We start from the raw sequence: 14,024 nt of genomic DNA on the forward strand, positions 1-14,024 counted from the left end.
ATTTGGCAGGTAGGAAAAAGTGAAACCAAGTGCTCTGAGTAACACATACTGTCCAATACATGGAATATATAAGCCCTACAGAAACACAAATAAAACACTATTCGGGGATTTTTTCTCTTATATTTTAAGTCACTAAGACCAGCATAAAGCCACACACACTAACACATTCCCGACGGAAACCGTATACCTTCCATATTTCAGCTCTCCAACAAAAACACTCGCTGCAAGGCTTCACTCGAAAAGACAGAACTTAGATGGAGAGGGAGTCAGCCAATCAGAACTTGGGAGATTTTTGATTTTTTGACCCCTTTTCTGTGATTGGGCCTAGTCGCCACCCGCCCCCTTGCGTTGATTGGTCAGTTTTCCCGGCTCTGTGGAAGTCATTTGAATACGTCTGGCTTTGTGGGTTATTGCGAGCTTTTGCTTGTTCAAATACTCAATGAAGCAAGAGCGGAGACAGACAGTGGAGAAGAGCACTGCATGGACTCACAGCAGCTAAAAGATTTACCTGTTTGTTACACGTTTAGCGTCTCCTCGACGTGAGAAAGACTCGAAGTAGCGTGGAAAACCTTTTTTCCTTTTCATTTTCTCAAAGGTTACTGGCAGAGACACAGTATTTGGACGCTGAGTAGCACCGTTTCAGAGGTAAGTGAGTGTTGCTTATGTGGATTTTTCGAGAAACGATATACTACTATTTATTCATTTTGTGATAATAAAACCATTTTTGCTATTGAAATATAAATAGATAACTTTCGCATAGGCATAATCGAGTTATAGAAATGCCTTTTCCTGCGCAAAAGTTGATTAAAGTTTCCTAGTTTTTTTTATTATTATTTTAAAAACGTATTTACTTCACCTAATATTTGAAAGTGATCTATATCTGATGAACTATTTTCTCTCTAAACGCCCAGTTTCACTCCCGACCTGTTGTTGTTGTTATTGTGCCACCCATAGGAGTTTATAATTAGGCTGGTTGTCAGACTCAAACGAGCATTACTCACCAGCACCTGCGATGGGACCATGCTTGCACAGCATGACTTTTTCACAGTCAGCTTTTACTTTTAGTGTGTTATGACTCAGTCTGAACCCCATCATGCTAACCAGGCATGCTGGGCTGGTTTATGTGTGTGTGTATGTGTGTGTGTGTGTAACAGATTGTGTGAGTGTGTCTGTAGGGAAAAGAAGAAAGAATGGCAGAAAAAAATGTGTGTGCTGCTGGCCAAGGAAAAAGCCTCCACACACTTCTACACAAACCCACAGTCTCTTAAAAGAATGTCAGTACTCTGTGAGCTTGTGAAGCTGCTTAAATAAATCTCACATTAAATAGTTAAACTAATTTAATTATTAACCGAGGCGGTCTGAAGGGTGCCAGCAACATTTGAGTCTTTGGAACTACCTCAAAGTCAACTTACTCCAAGTTAAAATTAAATGCTGACATCTGTGTGTTGTACAGAGGTTGGAAGTCAACCCCTCCATCCCCAAACAAGCTTAGGTTTAATATAGCTCTGTAGTAGTGTTTATCCTTTCTGGCTGTAGGTTAATACTGTACTAGCCTACCAGATGATACGGGAGACAGGTGTGTGTATTTGTATGAAAGTGCATCCCTGAATCCATTGTGTTTGGAAATAAAAGAAGACAACAGGCTCATAAGTGGTTGAGCCCTGTTGTGCGTAGCTCTCCTGTCGATCTGAGTCTGGTATTTGTGTCCGGCTCTGTTTGCCTATCTATCAGATTTTTAAACCAGGCACCGGGTCCCAGCCTCTGATGTTTTGCTGTGGGCCTCCCCTGACCTGCACACTTCCTTGCGCCACATTTGTTTGGACACTAGGGCTGTTTCCTCCTACTTTGGTTTGGCAATTTGGTTGGTACTTTGATGACGTGTGACTTTGCTTTCCTGCACTCAGAATGCAATCCTGAAGCATTATAGGTTGGAGCTTCTGATGCTTGGACAGCCAAGCAGAACAAAACAACATCTGGATGAAGATATAAAGAATTTCATCAAGTAGGCTTTTTCTGTAATTGCAAAACCCCCAAAGTCAATGTGTCAGACAATTTTTACCTAAAGGGATTTGAAAATCTATTTCATACCCAAAAAACAGATCTATCCTCCCTTTAAAATCACTGCATGTGTCTTGATTTTCACTACTGATGTGTCCTAAGTCCTTGTCATGTCCCCATAAACACATTTAAAAAATGTTCCTGCGCAGAACACATGAAGGCATCTTGGTCCATTGGCATGCTGCATTTATGGGGCTGTTTGAAAATTAAAATCTGACATGGAGGAGCAGTAGAATGTTCTTCACACCAAATGTATTGGTGCAGGGGAGACCTGCAGCAATACATTTTGTATTTTATTTCAACTTACCCTGGTGGGAGTTTGAGATGATTGCTTTTGTTTGCACCACAGGGTGTAAAGGGGCTTTATTTTTTCAATTAACACCAGCAGCTTGCTTTAACTTGAATCATTCGGTGGCTGTAAAAGAATAATTAAATATATAACTAGTGTACCATTGCAGAAAGCATAATTGGCACATGGTGAAGTGATTAGCAAGCAACATGTGGTAAATCTGTCCAGTCTTTTAATCTTTAAAAGGTTCAGTTGGCTGACTTCTGAGGTGCTCAATCATAAAAAAATTAAAAGAAGCATTAAATCATTAGAGAGCCATCTTATTTTTCTACGATATTATGTTATGAGGTGAAGTTACTAGTCCTCCCACGTAAATTGACAAATCATCAGTGACATCATTGTACAGCGTCTCTTTAAAAGGTTAACTCTTGTACACGCAAGCCACAAATAAGTGTCATGAGCACAGTCTGAACTTTGGCCTCATTATTGATAACGATAATCCCGGCTGTCAGGAGTTTCCTCCAGACTGTCATGCTTCTCTCACTCACCCACCTTGTCTGTTGTAGCTCATTAGTGTCAAAGTACATTGGGTACAAAGTAGAAGTAAGATAGCATTGCAGTACATTGACATCTTCACACTCTCACAAATAGTTTTATGGATCCTCTTATCAGGCGCAGGCTCTGCCTTCAGCTTACTCTGCTGCTCCTCTCATGAAACCGTTTTTATGGGTACACACTGTGTTAACCTACCTGCTGAACTTTGCAGAAGACAAGGTGCTAATTTAGAAAACGTGACTGTTGTTTTCTTGCTACTGACCAGCTGCTTAAAGTCTTCGAATTTTATTAGATGTTTTTTTTTTTTTTTTTAAAAAGCAGGAGTCAAACAAACCCCTGTCTCATCTAAGCTAAGGCAGTTGGTCCAGGCTGTTCTGAGGTCAGTACCTTGTAGCTTTTATTTTGTATAAATAAAGCGATCTCTACTAAGGTCAGTAAATGGGTTTCGATATGCTCTTTTATTGAAGTCATAAACAAAAAGTCTTGTCCTTGTTTAAGCCTGGCAGATTATTATTTGTGACTTCACTGCACAAGAGCTATAATAAGAGGTCCCACCTTAGAGAAGAATGAGTAAAGTCTGCTTTTCTGGTTTGACTGATGTAAAAATGATCCCAGGCTCGGCTCACGCAGAGGCTGGGCGTCGTATGGCCTGACAGCGGAGACCAGAGTGTGTGAAAGCTGCTGTGTGTGTCTGATCTGCTGGGATCTGCTCTGATCTCTTCCTGGGGGTCTTTGTGTGGTTGTTAATGCCATGACAGGATAGATAATGCTTCTATTGTTGAAGACCTCCTCCCCTGCCCCGTCCCCCTCCTCCTGTAGGGCACAGCATTGCTAGGTGTACTCTTTAAAACCACATTAAATGGTTTTAGAAAAAAGTATTCTGACAACGCCTTCAGATTCATTAAAAGCCAGACATGGGCAGCTTTCATGTACAGAAGACCTTTTTAAATCCGCCGAATTGGCTTGTCTTGTTGATGCAGCGCGAGCACGTTTTATTGGTGTAAATCCATTAGTGGATGAGGTTTTCCTGCTGCACCATCAAAAGTTCAATTTGTTTTAACCATCTCATGACATTTTAGCCAATGGGCGCTGCAGTCTTGTTTCGATGCCAGCTGGTAAGAAAATGCACAGACGTGCAGCCCTTAGGATTTTTAACAGTCTAGTACAAAAGTGGTTTTCTTGGTAAAAATGTTCTTACATCACTGTACATTTTTTTGCTTTTTCCTGTATTATTATATTTACATCAGTCTGCTTCTTAAGCCTGCAATCTTCAAAGTTTACAAACAAGAGAATATAAACAATGCTTTTAATATGAAATTATACTTCCAATGCCATCATTAAGTCATTCACGGAGAGTCCAACCTATGATTTAGAAAGGGTGCAATTGCAGTGCAGCAGCGGGGAAACCGCAACTATCCAAAGGGTCAACTTTTCAGGAAGTCCGTGTGGAAAAACACAGGATTGTTTTCCAATTTCTTAGTTTTCCCCCTTTGCACAAGGTCACCTTCCAATGCAAACAGAAGGACAAAAGGCATCTACACTGGAGTAAATATTACTCAGAGGACTCTTATCTCAACTTGACCACCGCAGCCATGCTTTTCCAGATTGCGTTTGTAATTCGAGGAAGGTAAAGACACTGTAATCTCTAACTAAGTAAGAAGAAGAACAGCAGGCTGAGATCACAGAGTTCAAAAGATGGTTTGGCACTGGACTGGCTTACACTGGCAACATGCCAAACACTGTGGTGTGTGTGTGTGTGTGTGTGTGTGTGTGTGTGTGTGTGTGTGTGTGTGTGTGTGTGTGTGTGTGTGTGTGTGTGTGTGTGTGCATCGTTCAAGCCATCATTTGTTTGTGTGTGTGCGTGTTTGGATTATACCGGCATGGGGCTAGGCGCCATTGTGGACAAGGGTGTGTGTGTGCGTAAGATGTTGGCTCAGGCAGACACTCCTCTGTCGGCACTGTGATGGACAAACAAAAGTCTGCTGGATTCCTGCAGGGTTTTGTTTCTGGCACAGTATATGTGCATTGCTCATATGTAACTGTGTGTGGCTCGCTTATGCTGGCATGAGGTGCCAAGACAGACAACAGTAGCAGGATAAAGATGGCTCCAGAGTTAAAGCACGCCTCGGTGGTGATCTGGGATCAGCTTACCCAACTCAAATCCAATTATATTAACCATTAAGACAAAGGGGGGGGAGAATCACTGCTGTTGTGTCATCTGGCAGGTTGTTGTTGTGAGTATAAGCTGATTTGTAGAAATTTTCACCAACAAATGACTTTCTCCAAGCTGTAAATTTCCAAAGGAGAAATGTTTGTGTTCAGAACCAGAAAGTATAGACAGAGGAGGGGTAAAATTATGTGATTAAGTATAATTCCTTTCACAGACATCCCTAAGTCTTTCCTTTGCGTGATGGAGTTGCTTAAACGTATTTTCACAACACTCGGCTTCCCAGAGAGACGGGCAGGCTAACGCAGTAAGACGCTGCAAGAGACACTAGTCACGATTTTGTGACTTCAAGTTGACTATAAAAGGATCGGCCTGTTGACAACTGTTGTGCCATAATTATTGGGAAACCTTTGGGAAATCATGGATTAGCTGATCAACGAAAGAAACTGCGTCATAATTATTCTTTAAAACTGGCTTGTGCAATGGAGTTATAATTTTTGATGGTTGATTGGACATAGACACTGCAGTAAGGGTAAGGAGAAAGAAAATGAAAACAAAGATCTGCTTTAATTCAATCATAGAAGCCTTTCTACTTCATTCAACACCTACATGTCTGGTATTATAACTTGTCAGGATTTGTTTGAATAATGCAAAGTGTCACTTTGAAAGCCTCTGTTTCTACAAACTAAATGCAATGTTTTATTTTTATTGGGCCTCTTCCTGTGCCGTCCACTGTTTCAGATACCTGGGGAAACCTACTGATTGTTGCTCTTTTCCTGTTTAGGCTGTGCAATTATCTCTTAATTTTCCTGGGATATTTCATACCCAGTTCCAGAAAGATTGGCTTTAGAATGAGGTTTCAGGAAGCAAATCTAAATTATCTTTTTTCTTTTTTTTTTTTTTTTATAAAGAAACCCTCCCTGTTGCCTGTTTATCATATCTGGCTTATTGGGAATCTTTAAATTGGCTGGAAGATGTATCTTCATGTGAATTATGAAAAACATATATTCAAGATTGCATGTTATCCATCATGTATTTCTCAGCTGACTGAGAAAATGTATTATCATGTCATGAAATTGCATATAAATAGGCTGTTAATCTTTATTTCTCAACCCTAACCTACTCCTTGTATGTTTTGTAAAGGTCATCATGCCTCCAACAACGCCGTATGCTGGGAAGTTCAGCTCCTGTGTCCCTTACAGCAGCAATGCCAACCACCAACAACCTACGAGCCCGTACCGGAGCAGCACTGTCCCGAAACCTGCGAGGGAGAACATCTACAACGGCGCCTACTCGGTTGGAGAGAACCCCTACGACATACCTCAGCCTCACAGCGGGGCTTATCGGAGCGCCTCTGTCTCCTCTGTGAATGCGAAGGAGCATCATTACACCAGCTGCGCTCTGTCTGAAAACCCATACTCCTCGCCGCAGCCTCACAGCCCTCGCCAGCACAGCACTTCCTGTCCAGGCCGCGCACATCGCCACACGAGCGGCAGCAGCGGCAGCAGCAGCGACCAGTCCTGTCGCAACAACAACAACGTAGCTGCGGCAAAAGCGCGGTTTTACGGACACGGCGTCACCACCAGCTACGGGGAGATGTGTTACCATGACAATAGCTTGGTGTCTGCATCTCTTGAGGCTCTGATCCAGCACCTGGTTCCCACAGTGGACTACTACCCTGACGTACGTTACAGAAAACATGGTCTTTTTGTGAGAAACGGAGTGGTCTAGAATAGACGAGTTGAGTCTGAGAAAAGAGGTCGGCTGTCCTGGCTGTGTTGACCTTTCTCTTCTTGTTCTTTCCTCCTCATCAGAGGTCGTATGTGTTCACTTTCCTGCTGAGTTCACGCCTCTTCCTGCCCCCCTACGAGCTCATGACGAGGGTTTGTCACCTGTGTGTGGAGCAGCAGCGGTCTGGAGATGCCCTGCTGGATAAGGTGGGCTGGCAACACACACACACACACACACACACACACACACACACACACACACACACACACACACACACACAGGGCTATAATTTGCTTCTCTTCTCATCACACTCACTCTCTGCTCCCACACAACCTTCCACCCACTATAAAATCCACAAGCTCTCTCTCACCCACATGCTTCTTTCTGAGAGAAAGTATTTATCTGCTTTTTTTTTCCCCCAAGCAAATAAAATCCAGGCAAGGGAACACTCGGAAACAGAAACTGCAAAGATAAAATAAATAATGGCAGAATATGCTCTTAGAAAAACAGCGAGCTGTGGCTACTCTTGTGTGTTTTAAAAGATATGAGGGCCATGCCGTTTAGATTATTGACCAGAGAGAGATTTACTCATAATATAAATCAAATCATGCCCGCCTGAGTGTCACTTAGTGCGCCATCTGATGGTTTTCAGATTCGTTTCCGTGAGGTGGCCCCTAAGCTGGTGCAGCTGCTGACCGAGTGGACTGAGACGTTTCCATACGACTTCAGGGACGAGAGGATGATGCGCTGCCTTAAAGACATGACGCTTCACGTGGCCCGAGGGGACGAGGTTAGCGTTCAGAGCTCCTGTAGTTAAAACTTCTCATGCAATGAATTTGCAATAATTCAACATAAATATCTCAAGTTCATTCACACTTCCCTGTCATAGTTTTCATTATTTGTGCTGTCTGTGTCACGCTGCAGTACTCTTGGCGAGCCATGCAGCAGATGACCCAGCGTCTTATCAAACGCCTCTCTGCCCTCGGCCAATACGAGGAGGCTGTGGCTGCGCTCAATGCGGCGGCAATGGAGCGTCCCGCTTCCTTGAAGAGCAAGCAAGCATCGGCTCAGCGGAGCGACGTCCTGAGCGTGTGCGACGATCCCTTCGTCCTCGCCCAGCAGCTTACACACATTGAACTGGTAGGAAGTTGGCGTTAAAACTTAGGTGCCTGTGCTTATTATCGGATTCTGTAGGGAGAAATTTTTTTTCAGTTCTTCAAAGCACGTCTGTAGATTATATTAATGAGCTTTTATGATTGTCTGTCTTATGCTGTTGTCATTGTCTTAATTGTTTTTATGTTCTGTTTTCTGCCCTCAGGACCGACTGAGTTTTATTGGTCCCGAGGAGTTCATCCAGACATTTGCCATGAAGGATCCTCTGGAGAACCATAAGGTACAATTGAGTTTGAATAAAAAAACGCTTAGCTTAGCTCTACCTCCAGCGTTTTAGATCGAGTTTTGGACAAACAGCTCACAAAAATTCCCATCTTCTCACTCAGGAACTTGCAGGCTCAGGTTTACTTTTCATTTCATTATTGGCTTTTTTCCTTTTGAACTTCTACATGATAAAACTGGAGACATGAGGAGCTTGTGCAAAGTCATATAAATGAATCTCATTCCAGTCGCAATTAGCAGATAGATCTAACAGCTACGGCTTGCTGCGTGCAGTTTTACTGTGTAAAGACGGCTTGAAAATACAGTAACATGACCTCTTTATAATTATCAGCATCAAAGGACTGTAGACGATTGCAGTTATTTTGAGTCAATTTTTATTGTTTTGATTTGAAGTATATTCTGGGCCTGCTTTGGGTGTAATTTGTGGTCTGCTTCAGTTGAAGTAAATATGCTTTGGAAACCACATCAGAGAATCTACTGGCAGATAGGTAACAATTTGTGCAGTGTTATTTTTAACATAGCTCAGACACAGTATGAAAAAGTCCTTTTGCATATGTCTAAGTGAATCTGAGGGACCTGTAAGTGAGCTGAAGGGTCGTATTCAATCACTGCTGCTGAGAACAAGTGCTCACCCACTGTTTGTAGCCGTGCTCCAACCAGTGCTGTGCCAGTTATATAAGACCCACTTTGTATAAAAGAGCAGTTGAGTCAGCGAAAGGGGTCCTGAAGTGTAGAAGGGGAAGTTTGGAGTGGAGTGGGCTGTCGCTGTTGTGTAAGCATTTAATAGAGCCATGAATCTCTGAGATTACATCATCACGGACAAGTCAAATTTATTTATACAGAGCTTTTATAATGTTTGTTTATATAAAAGGGCCTCTGAGAAACAAGTTCACCACAGAGTGTCCTTATAGAAAAAAAAACCCAAAAGGCACCAAAGTAGATGTAAATGAGATGAAAATAACAAGGAGACACGTCACAGGCTTCAGTGCAGGTCCAGAGGTTGTGTGGGTGTGAAGGCTGTCAGGATCCATTAGCAAAGGAAATTATAGAGGAGCAGCAGTCTGTCTCCTTCTATTTCTGATTTATAAAATAATTTATTGGCTAACCTTAAGAAGATTATGCCAATGATGCTGAATCTCGGGGAACAAATATTAATAGAAGACCAACAAGTAACCAAAAGGTACATGGAAACATTAGCTTGACTGATATGAGGAAAAAGTAAAACAAAGCGGAAATTAAAACATAATTAAAGAATTGAGCAGACCTACCTCCGAGCAGAAACATCAATAACAAAAGGGTATTTTATTAGATAATTAAAATAGATAAGATCTATAGAAAACATATATTTGAAAGATTGTTAAGTTTTTCTGTAGTTGAAGTTGTTGGCTATCTGTGGATAACAGCTGGAAATTGTTAGCTATGGCAGTATAACTAGCTTAGCGTATGAGTTGAATTATTAGCTAAAGATAATAGATAAACACTGGATATAGCTCGCTAAGATTATGCTGAAAGGTGGAGATTACTAGCTAAATGTAGACTTAAATAGCTAGGTAAAATCTTGTATAAAAGATTGTTGGTTAAAGCTGTGGATAACCTGTTGAAATTTTCAGTTACAGAAATTGATAAAATGCAAATGTTAATCATGCCTTAAATTTAAACAGAGGGCAAACATTAAAATAATAAGCCAATAGCTTTGGTTAAATGCCGCGGACCGTTTGCTAGCTAAAAATGATAGATGATGAGCTGAAAGTAGTACAGATATAATTTAACCTCCTAGGACCTGGCATCCACATATGTGGACATCACATTTTGGGTTATTTAGACCAAAATACAAAATTTTGCTCTACAAGGGCCTGATATCCACTTACGAGGACATTATACTGCCACTGTTCTATCGAAATTTTAAACGAATATCCTCATATGTGGCTCTGATTTTTCTTAGAAGGAAAAATCAGGTAAAAAAAAAATCTGGTAATTCTTTGTTTTTACATTCATCGGGTTCCAATCAGCCCAAATATCAAAGAGAAATTAAAAATGCATGCTGTGGAAGAGTTCGGGTCTTAGGAGGTTAATGTAAGTTCACATTTGAACGTGAGTGATGGAATTTATGAAGGTGTCAGAGCTTTAGGGGTCCATAAAATGAAAGAGATCTAAGTTCTAAGATCTAATTTAATTTCGAAATGGTCCTTTCTGTGACTCACAGTTTTAAATGTTTAACTTCTTTCAAAAATAATGAAATGCAGACAAAAATGCACTCAGATCTAGACTTGTTCTTTGTTTGTTTGTAATTATGCCATAATTTGTGTTTCAGGGTTTCTTTCGGAAACGTAAAACTAGCAACCTGGAAGCTTACGTCAGCTGGTTCAACAGACTGAGCTATCTTGTGGCCACTGAGATCTGTATGGTAAGTTGTCGTGATTCGTTTTGGACCAAGGAACGCCTTTGAATGCACAGCTGAACTACAAACCACTCTTAGATTCTTACTACACTCCAAAGGTGCATAATTTTGTACATATATTGAATTTGTACTGACCTGCTCTGTTTGTTCTCTCATTTAAGCCGATGAAGAAGAAACACAGAGCGCGGATCATAGAGTTCTTCATCGATGTTGCTCAGGAGTGTTTCAACATTGGAAACTTCAACTCTCTCATGGCCATCATCAGTGAGTATTTGACGGCACACATACAGCTCGTTGGCTCGATCTGACCCCGTAAGTGCTCTGCATTTACTCACCCTTTCTGTGTGTCCAGCTGGGATGAACATGAGTCCTGTCGCCAGACTGAAGAAAACCTGGAATAAAGTCAACACGGACAAGTTTGAAATTCTGGAGGTAAGGACAATTGGCATGCAGCAGTGAATCCTGTGTAGTGTAATGTAAACTTAAGATTTCAAGTTGCTCAGGATTTCAAACCCTCACCATGTGCAAACTTTAAGCATGCCCACACGGATTTGCGTTTGATGGCCGTCTCCTGTGTGTGCTCTCATTCAGCACCAGATGGACCCATCCAGTAACTTCAGTAACTACCGCACTGCGCTCCGCGGTGCTACCCAGAGGTCTGAGACCGCACACAGCAGCCAGGAGAAGGTGAGAGAGCACCTGGGATTTACTCTGAAAATAAAAAGCTCCAGGTGGTGAATGTGTACGTAAATGAGCTGGTGTGTTTCTCCTCCAGATTGTGATTCCTTTCTTCAGTCTCCTCATTAAAGACATCTACTTCCTGAATGAAGGCTGTGCCAGCAGGCTGCCCAATGGACACATAAACTTTGAGGTTAGGACACATTTCAGAAGATGATGTTGTTTAAATGATTAAAAACGGTCAGATTTGTAGCAGTACAAGTTCAGGCTTTTACATGTGATGTTGTGACTCCCCCTTGTGGCTAAAAAGAGCAATGCATTTTCCTTCATGATGCTTTTCTTTCATCTGCCCATTATAATCTATTGTACAATCTGTCTCCACAGAAACTCTGGGAGCTTGCAAAACAGGTGAGCGAGTTCCTGGTTTGGCGTCAGGTTGTTTGTCCGTTCGACAGAGACCGGCGAATCCTTCAGTACCTTGTCACAACACCCATTTTCACCGAAGACGGTCAGTATTCAGTCTCCCCTGCGTTTTGGAGATGTCAATCATACAAATGTTTGCTATAGTTTGTCAGCTTTAGGAAACAAACAAAGCCATTATTGTTTATCTTATTGTTGCAGAGCTGCATCTGGCTTCATATGAGAGCGAAGGACCAGAGAACAACATGGAGAAAGACAGTCGCAGGTCACTTCGGTAGGTGTAGACATATGTGCACACACCCACATATCCCAAACATTGTACTAATGCAAAAAAGGGCAATTTTTGAGTGTAATAACACTGGTTACTTATCTTGTGTATTTTAGATCTTCGCTTCTCCATCGAGAGAATCGGACCTAAGGCCAGGGAAATCTCTGCTTTAAAGACTGAAAATGAATCAGGTGTCTTAAAGCTACAGGTTTCTCCGTTTTATAATATGGACACAGAAGATTCTTATGGCCACAGTTAAGATGTTGGACTTAAAACAAGCTGGGACCACATCCTGCCTATATTACTGTATTTGGGCTTTGAGAACACAAGGAGCACTCCACAGAACTCATTCCATAAAATTCATCCAGTGCCAAAGAAGCCCATTTTATGTTGTTATTGTAACCTCTTTTCCAACAAGTCTTCATGGATTTAAATCATTTATGAAGCTAATGATTCTCAAGAAGAGCCTGGATCAGCTGTGCTGCTTCTGTAAAATCAGCTCTGTCCAAGGCGCTCAGAGAATATCAGACGACTGGCCAGAGCTCTGCAGACTGTGGTTATACCTCCAGCGGTTGCCACACTGGCCTCATATTGTGGATTGACTTACACGCTGAAGGGAAGGTTTCATCTCTAAACGAAGTCATCGTGGACCTAAATGAGTTTCAAAGCTACATTAACGCTCCTTGCCTGCAGATATCCTTGCTGAGGACCACAGAGATTTGAAATCTCAAAGGAAAGGACTGACTTGCATCGATTTGCGTTATAAATAACGGGCTAACAGCTGCTTTTAAAAGTGGTATTGCTGCTTGTCTTGTTGGATGCCTCAGTTTTAATGCTAACACCTCGAGCAGAACCTGCACCACATCCACTCCATTAGCTCCCACTTTGCACTGTCATTTGTTATCTTTGTGTAATGGAAGCTCATAATACGAGGCAGTACATCAGCAGCATTATTTCTGCGTGCATTGACACGGTGCTTTTATCAACCACGTGTTATTCAGTGCTAAGCATTTTGTGATGTGCACACTTTGACTCTGGTGGTGATGCAAAACTGTGTAAGTGACAGCAACATAATAACCATGCAGACTACATCAAAATGCACTTCAGTGTGTTCTTGTGTAATATAGGCAACTTTCTATGCTATAGTATTAAGTCGTATTTTGTATCAGAACGCTGTGGGTTTGTTTTTGGGGTTTTTTGTTTTGTTTTGTTTTTTTATGTACTTTATTTGATGTTCTGCCAGGAGCTTGTTTTTGGCTGGTTTTGTGTTGTTAAGCTATCAAACACCAGTTTACATATTAAAAAAAACACTAGTGTGTGTGTGTGTGTGTGTGTGTGTGTGTGTGTGCGCCCGCGTGTGTGTGTGTGTGTGTGTGTACAGAAACAGGATTTTTATTCTTCTCATCTCAGCTGTGTTGATGTGTGTGTGATATGCGATGTGGTTCTTTGAAATCCACTTGTGAGTGCTGTGTTTTATGTCATATATGCTACTTTTTTGTGTATCTTTTGTGTCATCAGTCAGGGTACTTATACTGAAGGTCTTTGTGTAAAGAGAATGATCTATTTTCTTTCAAATAAAAGAATCATGAAAACACTGCTCCTTTTCTTGACCCAGGCTTTCAGCTTTGGGCTCTACGTGTAAGAGGTTGCTGATGCATCTTTGACTGTTCACCCTGATAAAATAGATCAGCTGAGCACCACGTAGTCCAACCAGGACATTATCAGAACAAGAGTGAGCAGGTGTATAAAGATTATTAGAACTAAATAAAACAGGACTGCATCTGCAACTAAAGCAAGTGCAATACTGCAAAAATCATTCATCTGGTGATTTGACCATCACAAGTTGTGTAAAACAAGTAAATTAGTTCAATATATTTGTTTTTACTACTCATACATGCAAACACGGGATGGTGTGGTGGTACAGTGGTTAGCAGTGTTGCCTCGTAGCAGAGAGATATGTAATTTAATTACACCATGTGCCTGTGTAACATTCCTCCCACAGCACAAAGACTGAATGGCTTAATGTCTGTGTTAGCCCTCGGACAGACTGGCTACTTCACCCTGC

The 14,024-nt window shown here is 41.6% G+C and overlaps 1 protein-coding gene across 1 annotated transcript; it reads left to right on the top strand.

The window, feature by feature from the left end:
- The first annotated feature begins 406 nt into the window (after positions 1–406).
- On the top strand, positions 407–13,551 carry LOC146383568 (ras-GEF domain-containing family member 1B-B-like). The gene is made up of 14 exons (XM_084934881.1): positions 407–645; positions 6,213–6,752; positions 6,884–7,006; positions 7,453–7,590; positions 7,725–7,940; positions 8,119–8,193; positions 10,507–10,599; positions 10,755–10,857; positions 10,946–11,025; positions 11,185–11,280; positions 11,369–11,464; positions 11,656–11,779; positions 11,893–11,965; positions 12,076–13,551. The coding sequence occupies exons 2-14, from the start codon at positions 6,219–6,221 to the stop codon at positions 12,107–12,109; spliced, it is 1,785 nt and encodes a 594-aa protein (XP_084791007.1). The 5' UTR covers positions 407–645; positions 6,213–6,218; the 3' UTR covers positions 12,110–13,551.
- Positions 13,552–14,024: the final 473 nt, after the last annotated feature.

This window comes from Perissodus microlepis, chromosome 7 (genome assembly GCF_051167445.1).
Source record: "Perissodus microlepis isolate ML-2025 ecotype Zambia chromosome 7, ASM5116744v1, whole genome shotgun sequence".
Taxonomy (NCBI): Eukaryota; Metazoa; Chordata; class Actinopteri; order Cichliformes; family Cichlidae; genus Perissodus; species Perissodus microlepis.